We start from the raw sequence: 24,381 nt of genomic DNA, 5'->3' as shown, positions 1-24,381 counted from the left end.
CAAACAACCACAAAAAACCTAAAAATAAGACACCTAAAATAAAACGCAAACTAAATTAAGACAGCACTAATGGACCCTGCCACAGGATCCTGTCATAGGAGCCTGATGTGAAGGACCCAGGTCAAATGTTTTCTCTTTTATATGCCAGGCTACGTCCCAAAACTCCCATATAAGCTACGCCACAACGAAAGAAGGAGAAAAAAAAAAGATCTCCCACACGCCACCGAGTGCTGGGTGTGGTTGCGTGTGGGGGGGGGGGGCTTTCTGCTCACCACCGCATTGTGCTCCACGTGTTCCTGCACGCGCGCCACTTTCCCCGAGACGATCCGGGGGAAAATGGATGAGTCGGCGCCTTTACAGAACAGGTACAGCTCCCCTGAGGATGGCATAAACAAACAAACAAACAGACAAACAAACAAATGAACAAAGGCAAACAGTCAGTCGTTTCGGGGCAGGGCGGCATTAGTGGGTCGTTACTGCTAGGATTAATCGTCGGTTTCATCATCAATGCGAAAAACCTCTTATGTGAATGAGTTGTTCTGTAACAAATGAATGGCAAATGCTTTTATTAACTAGAGTTTGGATCTGTTTGTAAGTCGGGAGAGAATGTAGGGTGCAATAGCACTCGGGTCGCATGGTGGCAGATTTGAAGAGACACCGCAGGATTGTTTGGAGATACACAGCAAACAGCAAGAGTTCGCCGGGCGCGCCGGTCTCCCCCGGGGACGCAGCGAGGTGCTCGGCATGCAGCTGAGCGGGATTAAGATCGCCGCGCACCTGAGCTGGACCTGACGATGACGCTCATCCTCCTCCTGACGGAGTCGAAGTTCAACACCTCCAGCAGCTCGAACCTGCGGACGCAGAGGCACACGCAGAGGCGTGGCATCAGGCAAGGGGAAAACCGCAAGGCTGGAGAGGTCCAGGTACGGGCGGCAGATGACATAATTATGACAAACCGCCATAAATACTTTTTGGTCCCTGATTTCCAGTGTAACACCTGGGGGGGAACGAGATCGCAGCCAGTCTCGGGAGGCCTGACACAACCTTAGTAGAAAAGAAACTACAGCAGTGTTAAACCAATCACAGCCTTACGGGCCTATACCTGGGGTCTGACGGGTCTGACGGCCGACCAATTGCGTTAGTCGTTTAATCAGATTTAAGGGATTACAGTTCCTGGACCCGATTAGGATTTGAAGTCCAGATTTGAACAGCGCTGCACTGGAGTGTGAGTGGTTCTTTTTTACGGAGCGGATGGGCACGCCAGCGGAGTTGTGCTGGTATGATAACACGGTCTCTGTCTGAGCCAAAGAACGTGAGGAACCAACAAGGTGACTCCCACACACAGAGTAATGCAAAGAGGTGCACACACAAGCGCGCACACAGAACAGGTGGTGCAGTTAAGGAAATATAAAGTCCCTGTGTGATATTTTTGCTTTGTGACACAAATTTGTGTGCGTGTGTTTTTGACCCCTCAATAACCTCCTCTGCAGGGCTTCATGTTCCTGACTTAATTACCATGAGTTCAGACTTGCACTTTGTCCACCAGGGCAAGAACACACACGCTCACTCACACGCTCACACACACACACACGCTCACACACACACGCTCACACAGTAAAGCAGTTCAGACCACCCTACTGTTCCTACTGTTCACACTCGTGTGACCAGCAGTGTTCCGACACCCACGACAGCCCTGCCGCACGGAAGCAGCGCTAAAGCCCGACACCTCTTACAGGCACCTCACACGTGTGTCTCACTCCCACAGAACCCCCTCTGACACTTTTCCTTTCACCGCCGTGCAGATCCAGTCCACTGGAAGCGCCGGACAGCCCGGAGCGCCGAGGACTGTTTCGGATCGGCGTGTCGGCGAGCGGCCGCGGGAGAGGCGGGGCCGGGGGGTTATTGGGACCACGTTCTCACCTCTCCATCTTGTCCTCCCTGTTCAGGATCTCCATGTGGTTGTCCTTCAGACGCAGGTAGGTGAAGCCCAGCCTGGGGGTGGAGGGAGTCAGAGACGTCAGACAGTGGGAGAGACGGATGTGATGGATGAGGTTAAAGATGCTATTGGCTTAGGCAGTGCATCAATCATTATTTATCATGAATTAATATTAATGAATGAGTAATTAAGCAAGAACTAATTCATCGTATGGTAGCTCAATAATTAATCATTAATTAAAGCTCCACGGAATCTGTGGGAAATCGGTCATTTCCTTCTACTAGGGTGTTGTTGGCTTCGCCCTCACACCAAGTTTTGGAAGAGCTGTTATATTTCTATCGTTTTATTTATTTATTCCGATTTTGCTGGATATTAAACATAACACTCGGGCTTGGCACTGTACAGACATTTTAATAATTCACACTACATTCACTCCAGCACAGTGTGGTCATTAATTCAGTACATTAATGCACTTTAAAAATTCTGAAACCGTGTGGCGTCTCGGGGAGCAGCTGGGGCTCGACTAAGGCAACATGAGCATGTTTTTACTGTGTGTGTGTGTGTGTGTGCGTGTGCGCGTGCGCGCGTGTGAGTGTGCGTGTGTGCGTGCGTGCGTGCGTGCGCGCGCGCGCGCGCGTGTGCGTGCGCGCGTGCGTGTGTGTGCGTGTGCGTGTGTGCGCGTGCGTGTGCGCGTGTGTGTGCGTGTGTGTGCGCGTGTGCGTGCGTGCGTGCGTGCGTGTGCGTGTGCGAGTGTGTGCGTGTGTGCGTGTGTGCGTGTGTGCGTGCGAGACCTTTTCATGCCTTCCACCAGTGCCACCTCGTCGGGGGAAGAGGAAATGTAGATGGAGGAGGTCCGGCCCTGATGGAGGCCCCGCTTAATGCCATCCACAGTCTCCTCCTCCTTCACCTGCACGGTGTGGCACAAACACACCGCCCGGAAAAACAGCTCCTCGCGTTCCTGCCAACGCACACGCACAAGGCCGTGTGTTGCGGCCGGATCAACGTGCAAAAACAAAACAAAAACTCGTGCGATAAATGAACGACACCCGTTTTTAACTTCTGCCTAGAAACAGCGTTTAAAAAAGCCCGGGACAAAATGTGGTGGGCATAGCTGTCCAGAATTATGGGCAGGTGTCTGCCACCGGTTAGGTCAGCGTGCGCTGAGGAGTCCAACCAGGGCTGCGACCGAACTCTCTGTGCAGCGTTCCGAATGCTCACGGACACTCTCCGAGTGACCGGTTCCCAAGCTCGGGACAGCAGGTCTCGTTTATGGCGAACAGGAGCTTGTCCTCATGATGCACTCAGAGAGGCCACCGTTGTCCAAACACATCGCACTCAAACTAAATCCGAACATTCGATTATTTTGAGTGAGATATATAAAGGAGATACATAAGACAAGGCATTTTCTGGTATTAAACAATAGTATTGTACACACACACACACACACACACAGGAAGGTGGATCCATTGACCCTAAACTCCATAGAGATAATGCACCAGCCAGTCGGTCTGAGCGTTCTACAGATGAAAGCCTCGGCACTGGTCTGACAACATGCTTATATGACATTTAAAGACAATCAAAGAGGGATGAGTGTGTCTCTAATTAGTGAGCACTTCAGCGAGCCAGCTTCTTAGTCAGAGATGTTAATTTCTCGCACGCCACTTCAATTAATTCAGAGACAAGGGCGAGATGCAGAGGGGGGAGAGAGAGAGAGAGAGAGAGAGATATGGAGGGAGGGACATGATTAATTTCTTTTCCAGAAAGCAGAACAGACTGGATTACTGGAGTTTAAATTAGTCGATTTATTTGATCATTTTCTTCAGTCACTCACCCACCCCCTTTTTTCCTCCGCCTGCCGTAACGTGACCCCCCCCATGAATCAGCGTCTCTCAGACTGACGTGCACTGAGGAAGCCGGGGCCATGATTCACGACTTTTAACCGTCGGGGACTTTTAACTTTTAAACTCGTTAAGGACGTTTGGACGAATATGTCTAGTGAATATGTCAGGTGACTTTGTGTAATAAGAAACAATTGTACGCTTTGCGGGGCTTTCATACGGGTCATCTTTCACTCACCTTGCCCTCGATGCCGGGCGAGGAGTCGATCATGTCCATGGAGGCGGCGCCCGGCATGATCTGCCCGTTGCAGATGGCGTGGGGCACGTAGACGTGGCCGTCCACGCAGCACTCGATGAACTCCATGTTGTTCTCCGTCAGCGTGCCCGTCTTGTCGGTGAAGACGTACTCCACCTGGAGGAAGGAGATGGACAGATGACTCCCTGGAAGCGCGCGAGGCCTCCCGGTTAGGAGGTGAGCTCCTCCGCTCCTCACCTGGCCGAGCTCCTCGTTGAGGTCCGATGTGTTGACGAGGGCGCCCTCTCCCAGTTCCTCATCAAACATCTCGTCGTCCCACGAGATGAAGTAGGAGCCTAAGAACTTCTGCATCTCCACGGTGACGTACATGGACACGGGAATGATGTAGTTGAAGAGGACCATGAAGGCGAGGAAGTCCGTGAACGCCCGTATCAGCTGACGGGAACAGGGATAGCGGAACAGGAACTCTGTGAAAATGGCTCCCCCGGATCTGCTGGTGACTCAAGGTGGTTTACATCTATAAAGCTATGGAAATGCAACGCATTGCGGGGAACGTAGTTTCCGGTGCGGCGGACGTACCACGTGCCGCTGCCTCTCGGTCTCGGTCTTTTGGTTGTACCAGGGCTCGTCTCTGTCGGGGTCGGCCTGCCACACGTACTTGAGGACGGTGTTGATCAGTGCTTTGCTGATCAGGATGCAGAGGTAAACGATCAGGTAGGCATTCATAGACCTGCAAACACGGGCGCAAGATGAGCTCCGCCTCTGATCTGGGATCGGTGCTTAGGGTGCTTAGGGTGAAGTTACGCAGGGAAGGCTAATAAACATGGCTCAACAAAAAAAAAAAAATCAGATCAATAATAAATAAACAAGGGCTCACTTTTCCACAGCAGAGCGCTTCTGGGATTTGGACTGGTAGTTCAGGGCCATTTTGGTCTCCATGCCCGTGTAGATGGCCACAGCTGTGGGAGAGGAGTTCAGCGGTCAGTGGTTAAGCAGCTACAGCTGACATGTGCTCTTATACCCCTCACACTTCCCCCGGTCCCCGCCGAGTGCAGGGCCGCTAGCGTTCACGGGCCGCTATATATGAAACAGAATTCCTGATGGGACCAAAGTTGGAATCCTTATGCATGTGACGTGACGAGAGTGTCTCTCTCTCTCTCTCTCTCTCTGTGTGTGTGTGTGTGTGTGTGTGTGTGTGAGATTCTGATCCCTCACTCCATTCAATGACTCATTTACACGGGAAATGGAGGAAGAGCCAAAACTTCAGTACTGATATCTTTTTTCCATCTTTCCTCCTTTACTCCCTCTCTCCCTCTAGCTTTCTCCCTCTCTTTCCCTAGTGCTTCTCATTCTCTTACCCAAACTCTCGCTCACTCTGTCAACCTCTCAGTAATTCTCTCTCTCTCTCTCTCTCACACCGGCAGAGATTTCTGTTACTAACGTTCACTTGTTCTTGTGTCCTGTTGCACTTATTCGGTCTCTCATCAGATGCTCGTGCCGACACTAAGAAAATCAGACTGCATATCGCAAGGTGCAGTCCGTGGGTCCTTTGCAACTTTTACACCACACTGGAGTTGTAGGAAAGGTAGTTTTTGTGTGTGTGGTCTTGTGCGTTTGTGTTACCGTATATGTGCGCCGTGTTTTTCAGTGTGGCCCCGCGCAGCAGCAGGTTCTCGGAACCGAGGGGCCTGAAATAGAAGGCGGAAGCGCAGGGTTACGCGTATCGGAGATGGGAACTATTCACCAGCCGCCTGAAGGAGAGGCAGCCAGCGGAACCTCAGCTATGGCAGCAGAACACAGACTGCTTGCTCAGTGACGTGGCAAGTTTAGGATTCTCTCCAGCAGAGGTGAGCCCCACAAAGGCTATAAAATCTCATAGCTGAGTTTGGCATCACTCCCACACATGCACGTGCTCATACACACAACACACATACACACACACACACAATCTTTAATTAAGAGTCGGTTATAAGTGCATGGATTTACCTTGCAATGGGCTCATCTCGGTCCAAATAGATGCTGATGCGTCCCACAAATCTACACAGAGAGAGCGAGCGTCAGACAGACAGCGAGAGAGAGAGAGACAGACAGGCACACAGGGGACAGTAAGACCCTCAGTAATGTAATCAGAGCATGTGGGTGAGCGTACGTTTGTGTGTGTGTGTGACTTGTTTGTATTGTTTGTGTTTTCTGCTTAGGTGATGTCAGCAAGTGTTTGCATCATTGGCTGGCGGTGTGCACATTATATGTGAGTCATAGACGTTGTAGACCGTGTGTGTGTGTGTGTGTGTGTGTGTGTGTGTGTGAGAGAGAGAGAGAGAGAGAGAGAGAGTATGACTCACTTGTACAGGTCCGGCTGGGGTTGTTCACATTCTATAGTGGCCTGTAGTGTGTCTACCTCCTTTTCTGTGTTAAAGGCCTTGGTGTCCTGAACTGCATAATAGGTCTTCGTGTAGAGAGGATGCAAGCGAGATTCCAGTCAGAACAGAAATAGCTCCCTTTCTCTCCCTCACACACACATATATATATGAACACACATACATACACACCAATTTCTCACAGGTTTCCTGAAATTCACATTTTTCAATTACCGAATTATAGTCATTTCACTCAAAAAACCATAGCTAACCAAAAGAGAACATTCTGCCTAAGGGCCTTGAACAACACACCCACCTGATGTCCCCTAGAGCGGGAATGCTCTCAGATCAACATTGCGCCAAAAAAAACCAGACCTCGCCTTCGTTACAAAAAAAACCCCCCATATGAATAGAAGTTATGTACTCACGCACTCATAACTCCATTCGCAGCTCACGCACGTCGTTTAAAAAAAAAAGAAGCCTGGCCAGCGAGCATCGTGGGAAATGTAAGCCTCATTCACCTTATGGCTGGACTCCCCATCCAGGCTGGCGGTGGTGACGAAGCACGTGCCGTCGTCCCTGCTGGTGGACAGCAGGATGAGGTCACAGGGGAACGTCTCGTCCTCCTTCACCAGGACCACGTCGCCCACCTAACCGCACACAGAGACTCCCGTCAGCCCCGTTCGCGCTCGAACGCCGCCGCACACAGCCGTTTGAAGTGGCTGCGTTCACGAAATTACACCACCGTTCACAACTTAAAAAAAATACAAAAAAACACTACCATTTACCCCCCCCCCCCCCCCCAAAAAAAACGGCGTGAACCGGCAGGTGATTGTAATAATCCGCACGTGTGTGTGGTCACCAGCAGCCTTCTTATACACATAAAACGTCTCTGCCAGAGAGGGTCCTTATCGTGGCTTTTTTATTATCGTTATTATTACTGTTGTCGTTATTGTTGTTAAATTCTTCTGTGCTGTTCCTGACTCACGCATTCTCCCGCCCTTACCCGACCCTTAGTATTACTGCAGGGTCATAACTGCCTGTTTATTGCTGTGTCTGCCTCTTCGCGGTCTAAGGAAAACCCCCGATGTTTGTCAGCAGTCGTGAAGAAGAAGGCCCCCATTGTGGCAGCAAGGATGTGATGTCATTGGCTATGCCGAGGGCAAGATCAGGGGGCGGGACATGCTCACTGGACAGCCAACTGGCATCGAAAGATGATTGTTATTTTGTTTGTTATTTTGTGTAACATCTAGCAACATGTCTGCATTAACATCCTCAGGGGCTTCCAATGTCCCCATAATGTGGGACTACGACGCCAATCGGGCTGTCGTCATGCCAACCTGCCAAATCCTGCCAAACCCCAACACACAGCAGTGCATTATGGGGTGGGAAAATGACTGTGCCCCCCCCGGTATTCCGTCCAGGCCTGAGCCGCTCCGTGGAGGGACGCAAATCCCCAGGAACAAATCGTGAGCCTTCGTCCCCGCCTAAAGGTCTCCGTCCTTCAGGACAAACCCGCCCCGCGCTCCTTGACGTAGGCGGCCGTGCCTGGCCGACGTGCCGGGCCTGCGGAAACGTGAGCTACGCATCGCGCGAAAAGCGGGCCCGCGGCAGTCTCGCGGCAGCCCACCTGCAGCTTGCGGCTCTGCTTGCACACGACTTTGCCGTCCTGGACCACGTGGACGGGACAGCGGTTGATGGCATTGTCTGCCTTGTGCCGGAGCCAGTCCTCGTATCCCTACGGAGGAGAGGGAGAAGGGGGTCGGGGGGGGGTCAGGTTAATTTATGAGGGGTGGGAGGTGAAATAAATAGAGGTCAGTGAGGTGAGGTAGCTTGAGATAAGGCTCGCACCAGTCATTACACAAAATAATCATATTTTGAGCTATTTATTGAATTACCAATAAATAAATGTGAAGGTTTGTTGTGTTGAATTTAAGAAAAACGTAGCATGCCTTGGAATTATTCTAAAGCGCACGCCACACCACCAAAACCAGACTGAGCTGCTCACACTGAGAAAGGTTCCTGTGCTTCGTTAGTGTGCTGATTAAGTGGTTCAGCTGTCGCTCCCTGATCAGGTATTTCTAATTACACACAGCAAGCTGCATTTAAAACTGGAGCCTCTCCCACCTCATGTTAAAAACACGCTTCCTCGATTTAACAGAGAGAGAGAGAGAGAGAGAGAGAGAGAGAGAGAGAGAGAGAGAGAGAGAGAGAGAGAGAGAGAGAGAGTGTGAGAGAGAGAGAGAGAGAGAGAGAGTGAGAGAGTGAGAGAGAGTGAGAGTGAGAGAGAGTGAGAGAGAGAGAGTGTGAGAGAGAGAGAGAGAGAGTGAGAGAGAGTGTGAGAGAGTGAGAGAGAGAGAGAGAGAGTGAGAGAGAGAGAGAGTGAGAGAGAGAGAGAGAGAGAGAGAGAGAGAGAGAGTGAGAGAGAGAGAGAGAGAGAGAGAGAGAGAGAGTGAGAGAGAGAGAGAGTGAGAGAGAGAGAGAGTGAGAGAGAGAGAGAGAGAGAGAGAGAGAGAGAGAGAGAGAACAAAAGGGAAAGATCACCTGTTTGATGGCGGTGACGGTGATGACGAAAAAAAGGGGCAAACCGCTCGTGATGGGACTGGTGGGAGTGTCAATAATCAACTGGAGAGAGAGGGGGGGAGAGAGGGGAGAGAGGGGAGGAGGAGAGAGGGAGGGAGAGAGGGAGGGGAGAGGAGAGAGAGAGGGAGGGGAGGAGAGAGAGAGGGAGGGGAGGAGAGAGAGAGGGAGGGGAGAGGAGAGAGAGGGAGGGGAGAGGAGAGAGATTTTTCAGTATGCTCTCTCAAAAGCAAAGCCTGTTGAAACACAATACACACTGATAACATGACCTACCTGTACAAGAAAGATTATAAGGAAGTAGAAATTAGCAATTCTTCTGAACTGCTCAAATAAATTCTTCGGTACAAAGTTCCAAAACGTGTACTGTGGAAAGAGAAATTAGGAGGGAGATTTTAGGCCAACGAAACGCTACAGAAATGTTCCAAATGCACGGTGATGGGACGTTCTACGATGAGCTGGATTAAAACTACAATACCCAATAACTGGTGTCATCACATCAACACTGCAGGCGAGAGTTTAAACACTGCCCCCAGTTCATACTGGAGTTTAAACACCGCCCCTTATATGCAAATAGAAATAAATAAATGGGAACCAAAAAAAACCAAAACTCAATACCTAATGCAAAACTTTAAAAAACAAGTTTAGAAGCATTCAAGTAATTTGTGCCTTCTTAGTGAGAATCTAAATGTGAACAAGTTGCACTTTAACCGTTTACTGCGTTTTCTTTCCACACATGATATTTTGGGATCGTAGACACTACGTTCACGATAGCAGGTACAAGTGGGAACAGTAAAAAACTCAGACGGACCTCAGCGTTAAGACCCCGGCCCTCGTCTGCCTCCCCTGTCTGTTACCTGTTGATTAGTCTGGTTGATTCGTTTGGTTGAGCTCTGGATGAGCGCATCACGTGAAGCACTGTCCTTACGCGCATGCGGCTCAGTTTAGTGGCGCTACAACAAATCTGGTCAGAAAATCCGATTTGGGCCACTTTTACCTGCTTGTGTGAACGCGTCCTTTAATAGAGACAAATAAGCTGTGAGCGGTTCGGACCGGGCCCGGGTGTAGTGCGGGGTAGAGACGACGAGGCCCCTCGCACCTTGGAGGAGACGATTCTGTTGTCGGGGTATCTCTGAGGGATGTAGGCCTCGGCGCCCGGTGGTGGGACTTTGTGTCCGATGTACACTGTCCGGCTGTCCACCCAGTTTTCCTGTCCCGTGCACTGCAGAGAGAAGGGGGGGGTTAGTCTTCTCCCTGCTTTACTCAAACTGGATTGCTACCCCATCCAGAGAGTCAAAGTAACAAGAGAGCTGGAGAGAGCGAGCAATGAAAGAGAGAAGGAGAGAGAGAGAAGGAGAGAGAGACAGAAGCCTTGCTGGAGCCATGGGCTAGGTTTGAGGAAGAGAGGCTGTTAGAGTCTTACCGATACTGTGGCGATACTTTTCAAACATTTAAAAGTGTAATAACGTGATGCCGTGTTAACGAGTGCAAGCCGTAGCCAATCCCTGGATTAACAACATAAGATACATGATCGAGTTTAGGCTGTAGTGATGGTACTCGTATGTCTGAGTGACAGGTTTGTCAAATTACCAACATTACGCTAATCTGCTGTAAAACAGGCATAGATGTAGTTGGGGGTTTTTGGGGGGGGGGGGTGTCTATAATTCAATCAATAATTCAATAATCAATCATTCCTGCTCACACTACTCATATGTGTTAGGTTGGGTGGTGTGAAGAGTGTCCCCCCATGTCATAGTCTGTAGCTGTGATGCCCCATAACACGATGACCTAAACAGCTGCAATCCTGAAAAATACACATACAAGGCAGCCGATTAAACTCTGCATAACAGTCCAGTTTAAAAAGCTTTTACCCGCCTAAAACGTCCCAATTATCCGCGAGGCCTGCTACACTCTGTAAGGGAACCTCTCTCTCTCTCTCTCTCTCTCTCTCTCTCTCTCTAACACAGAGACGTCCTCCCTTCACGCCTTTCACCTACTAATCGTCAACCCGGTTAACAGATGGAGAGGACAGAGATACCGCCGCTGAACTCGGCCGCCCGGGCTGCGCGTCATTACCGTTTTAACGTTCACTATGGCGCGAGTGTCTTTGCCGTCTGACACCCGCGGAGGACGACACATGCCGTCACATTTGCGTCCGATCGGCAGACGCGGTCACGTGCTCCTGTTGCCAGGCGAAACAGATGCCGCGTCTCCGCTTGCCCACAACATGATCGGCCACAGGACGGTTTTCTTGACCGCTGCACGCTACGCAGCACGACGGCCGTTGACCAATAACGGTGAATTCTCGCGCACCTTTATTGTGTTATTAGTGGGGCAGCGTTTCTTTAGAGTTTTGCTTTCTGACAAGAGGAAGCTGCAAGCCCGTTTCCACCAGCCTCAAAGTGAAACAAGCGCCATTCCGGCTCTGCAGTTACACATCCACGCCAGTTATCCTAATGCGACTGCCTCCTGCGTGGCTCTACAATTCCCCTCTCTAGCAGGCAGGAATTTCACTAGGCATCTTAAACCCTTACGTAAGCAGGGAAATGTGGGCTATATTATCACTTCAAAGGCTGTCGAAATTCCCTCTTGCGTATCACTCTTGTGGCGTTAGAAATCTGTGGCCTGATTTTAAGGCCATCTCCCTAATGCGGGCTTATTGTGTTCAGAACATTGCCCAAGAGCAGAGGAAGTGGAAAATCCTGGGGTACATTTGTGTGTGTGTGTGTGTGTGTTTTCTATTTGGGAAAATTTCCTATTCCCCATTTCCTACCACTGAAATACTTCAAAACATGTTTATCACATTTATTACTGCTTTCTCAGGAAATCCAGAACAAAGGAAAATCTGAAAGCTTTGCAGGCTTAACAGGAAGTTAGGTGACTCACATTTCTCAGTCAGTGCATGTGTGTGTGTGTGTGTGTGTGTGTGTGTGTGCGCGTGCGAGCATGTGTGCGTGCTTGTGCACCCATGACAGTTAAAGAACTCGACTGAGCACACACTGTTCCCAACCTACACCTCACGCACTTGCACACGCAAAGCAGTGAAGCTCCCGGCCTTCACACACACACACACACACACACACACACACACACACAGCCAGACTTCGCCCAACGCTCCTCCTCCTCGGCAAGCAGCCGTGCGCCTGCACCCCTGTTCAGCCCGTCGTACCCGGTGCTCAGTATTTTCACCCCCCCAAAAAAACACTCATGGCCCGCCCCATGGGGAGCATAAGTCACCAATGCTCAGAGAGGTCTAAAGCCAGCAAGTGCGTCCTGCAGGTCTACTAGAGTTCACTAGCACCTTGCTCAAAGGAGGAGGAAGAGGGGGGGGGGGGTAGGAGGTCAAACCCCTCGCAGGAGCGTGTGGATGCCAAGCAGAGACAACACAGCAGTTGTGCACTTTACCAGCCTGGGAGATTCAGAGCAGTCCGGGAGCAGGAGAGGAAGATGAGTACCTTCAGCCTTGTGTGCGTGTGCGTGTGTGTGTGTGTGTGTGTGTGTGTGTATTCAAGGGGAGTCGAAGGAACAGCTGGTCAGAGAGGCTGTCTAGCCTTAGCCTTCATAATCAGACCTAATCCAACCTGCCCTTAGAAAATGAACACACACACAGGCATGCACGCATGCACACGCACATGCACAAACACCAGCACACTCACGTAAACAGTCCAAGGTGGTTTCTGTCATCAACGGCGAGAGTTTGCCGCTTTAAGACATCTAGCGGTGCCAAGCAGCCCAGTGCAGCCTGCCGTTACCGTGGGAGATGAGCAGAAACGCACATAAATAAGGCAATCAATCAAATTCCCACACGATTATTGCTCCCCTCCCAGAATGGTGCAGGAGGAAGAAAGCACACAGCACATTTTTAGATACAAACAAACACACAGACTCACGCGCGCGCGCGCACACACATAGCTGCGCTAGGTTGGAGACGGTCAATGGGACAGTGATTGGACAGTGTGGTGCCCCAGTTTTGGAGAGAGATCGACTCGGGTTACATAAACACACACACCCACCTCTACGAACCAAACGACTGACCAACCAGGTAAACCTATACTCCTGTTGCCATCCGGAGCTCAACTTCTCACCACATATACACCACACACACAGGTTATCTTTCAGTCTTTTTTTTCAGGCATGAGTCATCGCGCTCATAGCAAGTGCTGTGTAACGACTCAATAAAAACACACGCAGTCTTTTAAACCATTGGCCCTACAAGCCTCATTCATTACATTAACACTAAAGAAATTCTCTACTAACTACTACGATACCAGTTACACAGCACGTCATGCCAGTCAGACACACTACAGTTACAGACCGGAGCTTCTGGGCTTGAAGTTAGATCAGAGAAACTTAACCCTAGAAACTGCCTTTTCCCTGTACCAACCTGTGAATGTGTCAGCATGAGAGTGTGTGTTCATGCAAGACAGACGCCGAACGTTATGCGTGCCACCGTTCCCGCAACACAACAAACAGGACACGGAAGGAGCGTATTAATATGCGGACGGCACCCAATTTTCCTAATGCACCAAACGGTCGCTTATAACAATGAAATGCACTGCACAGCCTGCAATGGCAAGAAGAAAACAGTGGACGGGTCACGTGCAGTAGGCCTTGATGGGTCACGTGCAACAAGTCTTGACGGGTCACGTGCAACAGGTCGTGATGTCAGGATCGTGTGTGCAGCGTGATCTGACACCTGGCTCTTATGAGAGCAGCCGTCAGGCCACATGACTGGAAATCATGTCGGGGACATAATGAGCTAGCATGAAAGAGACACACGACTGAAAATGTGTGTGTGTGTGTAAGCCACTGCTTCTATGGAAACAGAGCACCTCCCTCACTCACCTCCTTCCCATTTTCTCTATCTCCCTCTCTCCCTCCCCACCCCTTTTCCCTCTCCGACCATCGTCCCCCACCCCCACCCCACCAAAGGGCGTTCCCTTTTCTGTTTGCCCTCCGCTGTCTCGCCCGAGGCGCGGCTGCGCTCTCTGACCGCCCGTCGCCCTGCCCCCGCGCTCCGAGACGCTGCAGAGTGCTTGCCCCCCGCCCCCGAACAAACGACCGACTGTGTCTCCGGAGGAAAATACGCAAAGCAGAGAGGGCCGAGGAATGGGGACGCTGGGATAATCGTCTGGTGTAAACAAACTGGGAGGAAAGGATTGAGAAAGTTCCTTTTTTGTCTTGAGGTAGCTTCCAGGCTACAAACATGTACAAAGGGGCGCAGGAGGAAAAAAAGAAGCCCCGCAGTTCCTTTTATTCCGCTGGTGTGTGTGTGGCTCTGTTGGCATTCTGTCCGGAATCTCAGAGATGGTGGATATGGATTCATCTACTTGTCTCCCTCTGCGAGGAGTAGGGATTTGTAGTATAAACGCCCACAGGCGCACGCGTGCACGCAGTGAACGCGGTGGTCCCTTTCCCCTCCGACCCACGCACTCTGCATCCATCGAGCGCGAATGCACGCAAGCGCGCGCCTGCTCCGTGGGGGCTGGTGTGGCCTTTCAGGAAACGCAGCCGTGAATAGAGCTCTTCCAGGATGGGATTACAGTGGGTACAGCCGCTGATGCCAAGTGCCCGGGCGGAAAGAGCAGGACGTCGCAGCGAGTCGGAGCAAAAAAATAATAACCTAACGGTTGGTTTGCTGGGCGAAGCAAGTATGTAAGGCAAAGAGGATCAGAGCACTGAAGAATTTAAATCCAAAGAGATGGTTAGTGCTTAGCCCGACTGAGAATTCAGGAATAGGGAATGAGGAGGGAGAACGGAAAACAGAGAAAGAGAGCAAATTAGGGTGGAGAAAAAGTCCTGGAAATGTCAGTAGACCTTCTGAGACCCCCCCGCCCCCCACACACACACACGCGCACAAATGCCAAACCAAACTGCAAACCCGGCAGGTGAACCTGATGCGGTCTGTTATGTAACCTACAAACCCAAGCTTGGAACTGGAGCTGTTATTCTTGGCCAGGGATCAAAGCTCCATGTGACAGCTACTTAGCCCGCGGTTACTGTTCTCCTGAGTGCCCAACCACAGCGTGGTGCGTCAAGGGTTTGGGAGGAGGGGAGGAGCAGCATGGTGCATGGGAGATGTAGCGAGATGCAGGGAGATGTAGCGAGATGCAGGTTGCAGTTGCAGAACATATCGAACTGCAAACCAAAAATCTTTTCATATGAATAGGCTTCTGCTGATTCCTGCTGGATCTTGTTTGTCAAAAACTGTTAGCATTATCAGAAACACTTCTTTTAAACTAAAACATGGACCTTAATGTGGCTGGATTCCAAATAGCCTCTTCAAAGTAAGTAAAATGCATTATTGAACATTTACAACAACAGGAGTTACAGCTAAGTGCTCTAGACAGATGGGTACAAATTAAGAAAAAAAAGCCTAATCTTCTCATCATGGGAAGCATTTTGAAGTCTGTGCAGCCAAGACACAAACAGGCAAATAGTCGTGGAAAAAAACACATGCAGACCTGCCAGCGCCGGTTCTGAGCCAATTTGGCTGGGTAGCGCCAAGACGAAAATCCATAAGGGCGGACAGTTGATCTCACGGCCTCGTTTAGCCTCCACCGGCTCAGCGGTGTCGCCGCAAAAGCCGGACGAGGCAGGGGGCTAGTCTTAGAGCTGGCCTTCGCCACGTGCGCTTACGTTCCTCTGCCCCCTGTCTGTATTTGTCGTGTGAGGAGCATTCGTCTCAGGTCCCAGATCAGGGCAAATAAGCTCAGATCAGTGCACTGTATGATTTTGAGTCACGGATCTGCTCTGGGTGTAATGCTCAATAACCTCATTTCCGCATTGATTGACGACATGCTAAAAAAATTAAAATAAAAATAAATAGATAGATAATAGTAATAATAATTCGCAAATTTTCTGACGTGTGTATCCGGGCAACCGCACGTCACACCATATGAAGAACCGATAGATCCAAGCTGTTTGAACGGCCCAGTCAGTACCAAAGTGAAACACCCGCTACCCCCTCACATTAAAGTATTCCAAACCCCGCATGACCAGTACAGTGCAATAACGGAAGCCCAGATCTATTAACCCCTAATAAAAGAACAGAGATATGGCTCTCTAAAATGGAAATGTAGTTCATTGATTTAGTTTGGGCTTTTAAAACTTGTAAGGATTAAATAACGTGAGGCCCTGGGAGCATTTTATCATCTCAACTCACACTTTTAGTCTGCGCTGTTGCGCAGGAAACTTTTTCTATTCAGGACAGTTTTCTATTCCTGATTAAAAACAAAAATGACAACAAAACTAATCAGAGCTACTCCTGATTCCAGACTGCAGAACGAGAGTGTACTTACAGAGTATTTACAGAAAGGTATGGGGGACAGAAATCAATAGACATTTCTGCATTCCAGAAACAAACGCAGGTGTCTATTTTTACATCATGATTTCTTAGCAGGGAGATCAGATTGGACATAACATCATAATTAGACGAATTATAGATTTGTGGGATTAGGGATATTTGCTTAATTGCGTGACTGTCACCCAGTGTGCCCATAATATGTAAACTAAAGAGTCTTCTGGACCATACTAACAATTGCCACAGGTGCAAATGTTTTGTTGCTTGGTAAGATCCAAGCAAAAGGCAGAGAGCCCCAGCAAAGAGGTCTGATCTCTGTCAAGTCAGATAGCGCCAGCAGACCAGGGTTGCCCAAGTGCCTACACCCGCTCCACCACGCTGTCTCCGCTGCTCGTGAGACATGACACCTTGATCAATCAAACAATAGCCGCGGTATTGACAAATTACCACCCATTGTGGCGCAGGCACTAAACAGACCACATTTTACTGGTTTGCACACCAGCTGATAACGGGCACAAAACGCAACACGACCCACACATCCTGCCGCGATTCGGTCGAGGCACCAATAGCAATTACAGAGCTGGTGCATGACTCATCTCAGTATCCTGCCCAGCGTGGGTGCTGGCCAGTATGCCCCAACCTTGAATAGCTGTAGCCCAGGTCACATATCTAATCTTGAATAGCTAGGTCATATATCTAATCTTGACTAGCTAGGTTACATATCTAATCTTCAATAGCGAGGTTACATATCTAATCTTCAATAGCGAGGTTACATATCTAATCTTCAATAGCGAGGTTACATATCTAATCTTCAATAGCGAGGTTACATATCTAATCTTTAATAGCTAGGTTACATCCGTCTCAGGTGTACCAACACCGGTGCAGCGGGTGAGACCAAAGACAGGCCGAGGGTATTTACCCAATTATTTATTTCAATAGGTTAAATAAACCCAGCCAAATTGCTAGAAAGCTCCTGAGACCAAGCAGCCGCAGGTAAACGGCACTCCCGTGCTCACTCCCGGCTCCTCACGATAGAGCCTTGCCTTTCTCTCAGAGAGAAAAGAGAGCCAGACCGGACTGAAACACACACCAGGAGGCTGGAAGTCACCAATTTTGATTCATCCTGGTCCTTCAACTTTCTAACGTTTCCCTCTTAGCATTCCTGGCCATTTATTGCCGTCTCTGGCGTAACCCGACGCCATCAGCTTGCTAGCGCACCGTTATTCATAGGCTCAGCCTCACTTGGGGAACATCAATGCTTTTGCTTGTACACATAAAATATTGACGAGGCCGGAGCCGGGCTCCATTATCGTAAAGTGTACACTTACTCGCGAAAGCTCCTTCACTGGGCCCGCGCGGTAAACGGCGAGTCTGACGGAAACCGGAGGCCGTGTTAGCCAATCGGACGAGCGTATCGGGACATGGCATCGCTGGTTTACACCTGGGTTTAGGGGAGTCTGCACGATGTCTGCATAAAGGGTTTACAAGGTTAATGCTGCTTCAATGTGCACAAAATCCAGTCTAAAGGCAGGCCGGGGACCCACGGAAGCCGGGCTACTCCCCGTCCTGTCCACCTGTGTCGGCCTCTTTTCGTTCTCTTTCGGTTTATGTTGGGCATTTACGTAAACAATCGTAACGTTTCGTGTAAACGTTACCAGTACCACCTCCACCCCTTTTTTTCAAACATTTTAAAATTAATTAATATAGCTGACAAAAAAAAAGAACTACCAGCCTGTACGAACATGTGTGTATGATCATTTGGCATCTTTTGATAGTTTGGTGTATGCAGCCTAGTATGAATATGTAGTAGATCAGTTTGCATTATCAGATTGCGCTATAAATGTGAAATGTATCGCGTTAATTGATATCAGAATGTCTTTATGGCGGAATATCAAGGAATATCTGTCACAGCCTTGAGCTTTTTAGTACAGAGAAACCTTGCGCTCCTCTGCAGCTCCTAACTGGGCTGCAGCAGAGTCTAATCACAGGGTTGGTCGTGCAAAAACCCTGGGAACCTTTCCCAAACACACAGTATAGTTGTGCTTGTCTTTAGCTGTGCTGCCATCAGAAATTCACAATCAAGTTACGCAATCAGTTGCCTCTGCTACAGCCATTCTGGAAGCAGAAAACCCTGCTCAAGTGTTACACTGCTGTTATTCAGAGGAGCCCATTCTGAATAAATCCACAGTATCTGAAACACTGGCTAGGGATGGCAGCTGGTCTCCTGGTTTCGACTGTAAATCGGAGGGAATGAGAATTCCAACAGAGCCTGGGATGGTGAACGGAGCCCGTTCCTTCAGCGCTGAGGTTGTTTGGCCGCAAGCACGGGTTAGACACAGCGTGCGTGACTTTTGGTCACCGCACTTTTTCGTACAACTTGAACATAAAAGTGCGCCTTTCCACCTGCCACTCTAACGTCAATATGTGTCCTACATGGCAAAATTTCCTCGTGCGTTTCAATGGCGGGTTGTTGTTTTTTTTTCACACAGAAGCAAATGGCGTCTGTGTTTTGTTTTGACCCGAAGCAGCGTCCGCGTGATGCGCCGTGTGAGCTCGGCGCGCCAAGCTGTACAGAGTGTCAGCCAGCGGGGTTAATATAGGGCATGACTGTGGGGAGCGAGAGAGAGAGAGAGAGAGAGAGAGAGAGAGAGAGAGAGAGAGAGAGAGAGAGAGAGAGAGAGAGAGAGAGAGAGAGAGAGAGAGAGAGAGAGAGAGAGAGAGAGAGAGAGAGAGAGAGAGAGAGAGAGAGAGAGAGAGACTGGGGTATGACAGAAAGAGACAAAGAGGCATACAGAGAGAGAATGTTCGACAGACAGTTTAACAGACAGACAGAGAGAGAGAGAGAGAGAGAGAGAACCCAAGAACATTTGAAATTGTAGAAACACAGAGCACAGTGCAAGCCTGATATCTCAGAACTTTAGAGAAGAAGAGATCAATTAGACGAAAAGGAAAAGAGTCAGAGACAAGGTGGCAGAGAGAAAGAGGGATAGAGAGGGGGAGATGACCCTCGTTATTGAAACCCACCACCCGATCCATCCAAATCCATCGCTCTGAGCCTTCAGTAATGCTGTCATTCCTCTGGGGCTTTGGGGTAGCGTGCGGACAGCCTCACCTGCCCAATGCTCACATTCCAGCAGGTTGGGGATACAACGCGCACACACACACACACACATTCCATAAGCGCATGCCAGTCCAGCTCCCACGGTTATGTGGTAATCCTGTCGGCAGGGGAGTGGCATTAGGCTTGAACACTACAGTCAAAAGAGTCCCAACCTGCATACCTGCTTTAACTATAGACAGCAGAATCTGTAACACTCTGTGTGTGTGTGGGTGTAAGTGTGTGTTAAGACCAGCAGTGAGCGGCTATTGGACGGCACACCCACTCTCGGCGGAGTCCCTCGAGGGCCCCTGACCTGCTTTCCACAGGTGTTCGTCATTAACCTCCAACTAAACGGCCCGTTTGGTTTTTCATAGGCAACTCTAATTAGCCCAGTTACCCAACGAGTCAACACTTTCTCTCTCTGTCACTCTCTCTCTCTCTCGCTCGCCCGCTCCCTTACTTTCCCTTTAATAAACAATTAAGGTATATGGTACTGGCAACGGACAGTGTAAAGCCTGGATGTACTGTGTGCGCATGTTTCGCTGCTGCCTGAATATTCCAAGCACCGCCTGTATCTAATGCAACACCTGGCTGGTTTTGATGTCATCTCGAGAACCGTTACATTCCCACAAAACCTTGTACACATTGACAAAACCCCAGTGGACACGTTTCGGCTAGCACAGCACGGCGACTAAACGTGACTTAGCAAATAACCATGCTCTAATGCACTGAACATGACTTTGCAAACAGCTGTGCTCTAATACACTAAACACGACTTAGCAAACAGCCATGCCCTAATGCACTAATCATGACTTAAAAAAACAAGTGCTCTAATTCACTAAACATGACTTAACAAACAGTCATGCACTAATGCACTAATCATGACTTAAAAAACAAGTGCTCTATTGCACAAAACATGACTTAGCAAACAGCAATGCACTAATCACAACTTAAAAAAACAACAGCGCCCTAATGCACAAAACACGACTCAGCAAACAGCCACACCCTAATGCACTAATGGCACTGACTCTTGAGTCAGATTCACGGACATGGCTGGGAACAGGACACACTGACCAGAATTCCGACGGCGACTCAAGCCCATTCACACTTTGGTTTCTGAACTGGGCCGGCGCCAGCGCTGTGGTGCGGCGGCCCTCTGATCCGCTCAGCGCTGCTCTCTCCAGCCCACGGAACACCAACAAGCAGCTTAAAAAGAGTCACACTTGTATAATCCTTATTCATTCCTGCAGACTCCGCTTTTAATTCGATCTGGGCCGGGCCGCGGCTTGGGTGTGTAAGGACGAGGCCAGGTCCCTCACTGCCGCCGCTGGGTGTGTCAGGCGACCGAGCCCCGCCTCCGCTTTTTAATTAATGGGAGCGCGGGGGCGGGGCTCTGTCGCCTGACACGGCCGCCGGGCCCCGCCCTCCCGCTGGGAACGCCAGCTGCCGCTTGCCCCAGCAGGGACGTCTGTGAAGGCCGATCTGGGATCAGCAGAACCTCTACGAGGTGCTTTGCCAATACAGGGACCCTGATGCACCAATGATCTCTTTTTTTATATATATATATATATATATATATATATATATATATATATATATATATATATATATATAACTTTTTTCACTGGATTTTCAACATAAATCAGTATTTACCTAAATAATAGCACTTGTACGTTATTTAGTAGAAGTATAAAACAGTATGAAACAGACCAGAACAAACAGTACAACATATTTTTCCAACTTTATGAAGTTTAAGTGACTTTAATCAAAAGCATGGGAGAAGGGTACAGAGGATTTCCATCTGAGCCAAAACAGTCTTCTGGGAAATGACGTGACTTGTTCATTTTGGTCAGTTATAGTGCAGAATCCCAAAGCAGTGAAAAGGGTCTGGTTGCTTGATTCTGAGAGTGCATTGATTCTGCTTTGGTCCAATAAGCCATACGAGCAAGCAGACACTGAGAGAGACTAAGTGGAGCGTGCACGGACGAGGTGCGCACTCGACCCCAGAGAATCGGGGCTCCGCGCTGCTGACGTAGCTTCGGATCTGTCTGGGGAGACCATATTTAACTGAGTATTGCCTGAACCTGCTAAGTCATTGTTAAAATAGAGATCTCAAAGCCTTTCAACACCGAGATCGGACCATGCTGAGAAAACATTCAGTTCTAAAATAAAATAGACATTTTCACTAGTAAACAACTGAGCATTTAGCCACATGGGTGCTTGCAGGTTAAGTTTGAAAGCTCATTTCCATAGTAACGGGGGCATGGACAGATACGACGGTTGGGCTGTATTGTGTGAAGAGAGGACCACCTCGGTTCCTCTTTGCGAGGGGGTACACTACGTGCTCTGCTGCTGCTTCCCACTGGACCACTGGATTTATTTCTTGTGGTTTGTTTGCCTTTTTTTCCATTTCGATGAGTGGACATTAACGCTCGCTGCCTGAGTGAATGTTAGTGGCTGTTAACTAGAAGCCTGTTTACTGACCTGTCTCACCTGCTGTTACAAGCCCTCTCCCCAATTCCCGCACGTCTGCTTTCGAGCTAATATCGATATTATATATTTTTAATCAAAAATAACGGTTTTAAGGAGCCAGCCGTGGAGCGCAGCACCTCCACAGCCGATGTCCCATGGGGCCACACTGGAGGGGGCGGGGTTGACGTGGCCTACTCTCGCGACCTTTGTTTTTGGCCGCGTGGACGTCCATATCGTGTTAAATTTCACAAATCCGATACACATCGTTTAGAGGTCTCTTCCCCCAGACTACGGTGGGCGGACACCGACGACCATCAGCGGGTTACGTATCGCTTCACTCATTCCCTTTCGGCCACGCGTTAGTGATGCTACCTTCAGCCGGCGGAGGCCAAGTGCGAAAGGAGGCGGGCCGGGGGCCGGGGCCGGTTTGTTTAGTGGTCGGTGTGGCGGGGGGCTGGTCCCGTTGCAGCTGCGAGTGCTTGACTGCTGAGGAGGAGGTTCTCCCTATGAAGGCGGAGCCTACGTCAGCAGTTTGATTTCCCTGGCTCTGGGGGCTTGAACCTCGTCCCCTCCGGTTTCCCTGTTCGTGCCTCCCTTGTTCTCGGGTCGGTCCGCTCGTTCTTTTGCTCTCTCGTGCACTCGCCCGTGTGCTTACACTCCGTGCGCTGTGCCGCTCACTTCAGCGCTTCTCTTTGACGACTTCCTGTTCGCAGTGGTTTGCCGCTTCACCCGTCTCGAATGGAATAAACATCGCCGTCGCAGGACGCGTTTATCCGAGAGGAGAGAACAGCCGGCGGCACCGCGGGCCCTCCGTTCACGTCCAGTCTGCACACGGCCGGGTTGTGAATCCTTCCTGTTTGTTCACACTTCGTGCATTTTAAGAGGGCTCGGCTCCAAAATAACAGCTGACTAAGGGGGAAAACGGTGTGCCGAACAGCCTGAGGTAGACTCGGCACCCGTTGAGTTATTATAGATAATAAGGCTTCTAGAAGTTCTCACTCTAGGTGTGAGCGGTGCCGGAGCTTTATTAGGAATTCTAGACCTGTGGCTGGGACTCTAATTGAGTCATGTTCTGGCTCGCCTTGGGCATGTGCTTTTTTTACAGCTCAGTTCAGCTTCGCCCAATCAAACGTCTTTGGCTAATCCACCACACTTTATATATACACAAACTGAGCAAGGAGTAGCATACCACTACATGCAAGTACATATTCCCCGACAGGGAACACGGAGCGTTAAGGAATATTCCCAAGTGTCTGTATTCCAAGCAAACATTCCAGGATGTTCACTAATAGTAATAATAATAATAATAATAATTATTATTATTATTATTATTATTATTATAATTATATCTGGGCAGGGTGGCATAATTGTCACGTAACTCGCTAGAAAATGAAAGGAGCACCGAACAACAGTGGCACATTCTCGAGCCGCTGCACCGCTTCGGCTGCTATCGGCGGGCCGCCTGCGTTCAGAACTGCTTACGGGCTAATCCGAATCTGGACTCGCTGATCCGGTGTCCTCGGGTTCCCTTTTCAGGCGCCTCGGCCCGGTCCCTGCTATCGTCCTCACTAATGGAGTCTCCGCTCCACTTCCCAAGCGGGTCAAGCGGAGATTTGCGGCCTTTGTCCGGGAGTTCCCACGAGCGCGCGCACGTCTCCGCCGCTGACTCCTCCTTTCACGCGCGATCGAGGCTTCCGGAGAGAGAAAACCACGCAAGAGCGCCGCTTTTCATTCTCCAGACATTCGCATATTCGCGTCCCCCCCCCTCCTTACAGCCGGGGATGGAGACATTTAAGTTCTGTTTTGCAAGATGCACCACTATTAATAATGCTGCCGTGTCCGAACCCCAGTTCCAACTTCACCCTGTGCCCGTTACTCGAGGTTTAACTGATCTGAGCCCCACTCTTCATCAGTGACCGCTCTGCGTTTTATGTCTTTGCCCGCGGATGGCCCCCGTGTGACTGTGTGACTGATGGTTCCGATTTTGTGGGCCGTCGCCCTTCGCGGTGAAGCTTCTGGTGGAGGCCCGAGCGGGGCCCGCGGGCGCGCTCTCTGACGCGCGCGTTTTTTTTGCGCATGCTCCGACGTGCCAGACAGAACGTCAGGCGGCGTGTCGCACACGGGCTACCGACCACTGCCCCGCCGGTACAGGACGGCCCTGTCCGACTGCCAAGGTGTAAACCGCTGATCATAAAGGAGCTAGCCAGATTACACCAAAGAAAAATCTTTTAAACGATAAATAAACCCACGCTGGCACTAATCACTGAGCAGACCACCCACCTCACCGGTCACTCTGCGCTCCAACTACGGAAGACCTTCAACGTGCCCGGCTTCTAATCTCTCGCTTCCGAGGTCAGCGTGGACCTTATGCTCGGTTTGTTGGGTTGAATGAACCGAGTTGGGAGCAGTTCAGAGGGCTCCCTGTGGCATCATATCCGTTATTATTATTATTATTATATTTTATTTTAAAAATGTATTTTATTTTTTTTTTACAGAAGAACAAGAAAAGCTTTTCCCTGTTACACACTACACTGGTGTGACC

The 24,381-nt window shown here is 49.8% G+C and overlaps 1 protein-coding gene across 6 annotated transcripts in view; it reads right to left on the bottom strand.

Moving 5' to 3' along the window:
- atp11a (ATPase phospholipid transporting 11A) overlaps window positions 1-24,381 on the bottom strand; it is a 52,280-nt gene that overhangs the window by 16,324 nt on the left and 11,575 nt on the right. For all 6 annotated transcript variants that reach the window (XM_035534876.1, XM_035534877.1, XM_035534878.1 and 3 more), the window contains exons 2-17: window positions 10,064-10,186; window positions 9,241-9,330; window positions 8,932-9,012; window positions 8,018-8,125; window positions 6,909-7,037; window positions 6,373-6,476; window positions 6,017-6,067; window positions 5,654-5,718; window positions 4,908-4,989; window positions 4,610-4,760; window positions 4,268-4,465; window positions 4,013-4,186; window positions 2,728-2,894; window positions 1,921-1,992; window positions 778-851; window positions 273-376 (exon numbers count right to left, since the gene is read on the bottom strand). In XM_035534876.1, coding sequence (XP_035390769.1) covers window positions 273-376; window positions 778-851; window positions 1,921-1,992; window positions 2,728-2,894; window positions 4,013-4,186; window positions 4,268-4,465; window positions 4,610-4,760; window positions 4,908-4,989; window positions 5,654-5,718; window positions 6,017-6,067; window positions 6,373-6,476; window positions 6,909-7,037; window positions 8,018-8,125; window positions 8,932-9,012; window positions 9,241-9,330; window positions 10,064-10,186 — 1,773 coding nt within the window. The remainder of the gene's footprint in view (window positions 1-272; window positions 377-777; window positions 852-1,920; window positions 1,993-2,727; window positions 2,895-4,012; window positions 4,187-4,267; window positions 4,466-4,609; window positions 4,761-4,907; window positions 4,990-5,653; window positions 5,719-6,016; window positions 6,068-6,372; window positions 6,477-6,908; window positions 7,038-8,017; window positions 8,126-8,931; window positions 9,013-9,240; window positions 9,331-10,063; window positions 10,187-24,381) is intronic.

The sequence above is a fragment of the Electrophorus electricus genome, chromosome 16 (genome assembly GCF_013358815.1).
Source record: "Electrophorus electricus isolate fEleEle1 chromosome 16, fEleEle1.pri, whole genome shotgun sequence".
NCBI lineage: Eukaryota > Metazoa > Chordata > Actinopteri > Gymnotiformes > Gymnotidae > Electrophorus > Electrophorus electricus.
Note: the sequence above shows the minus strand (reverse complement) of the source record. Positions and strands in the feature narration are given on the sequence as shown.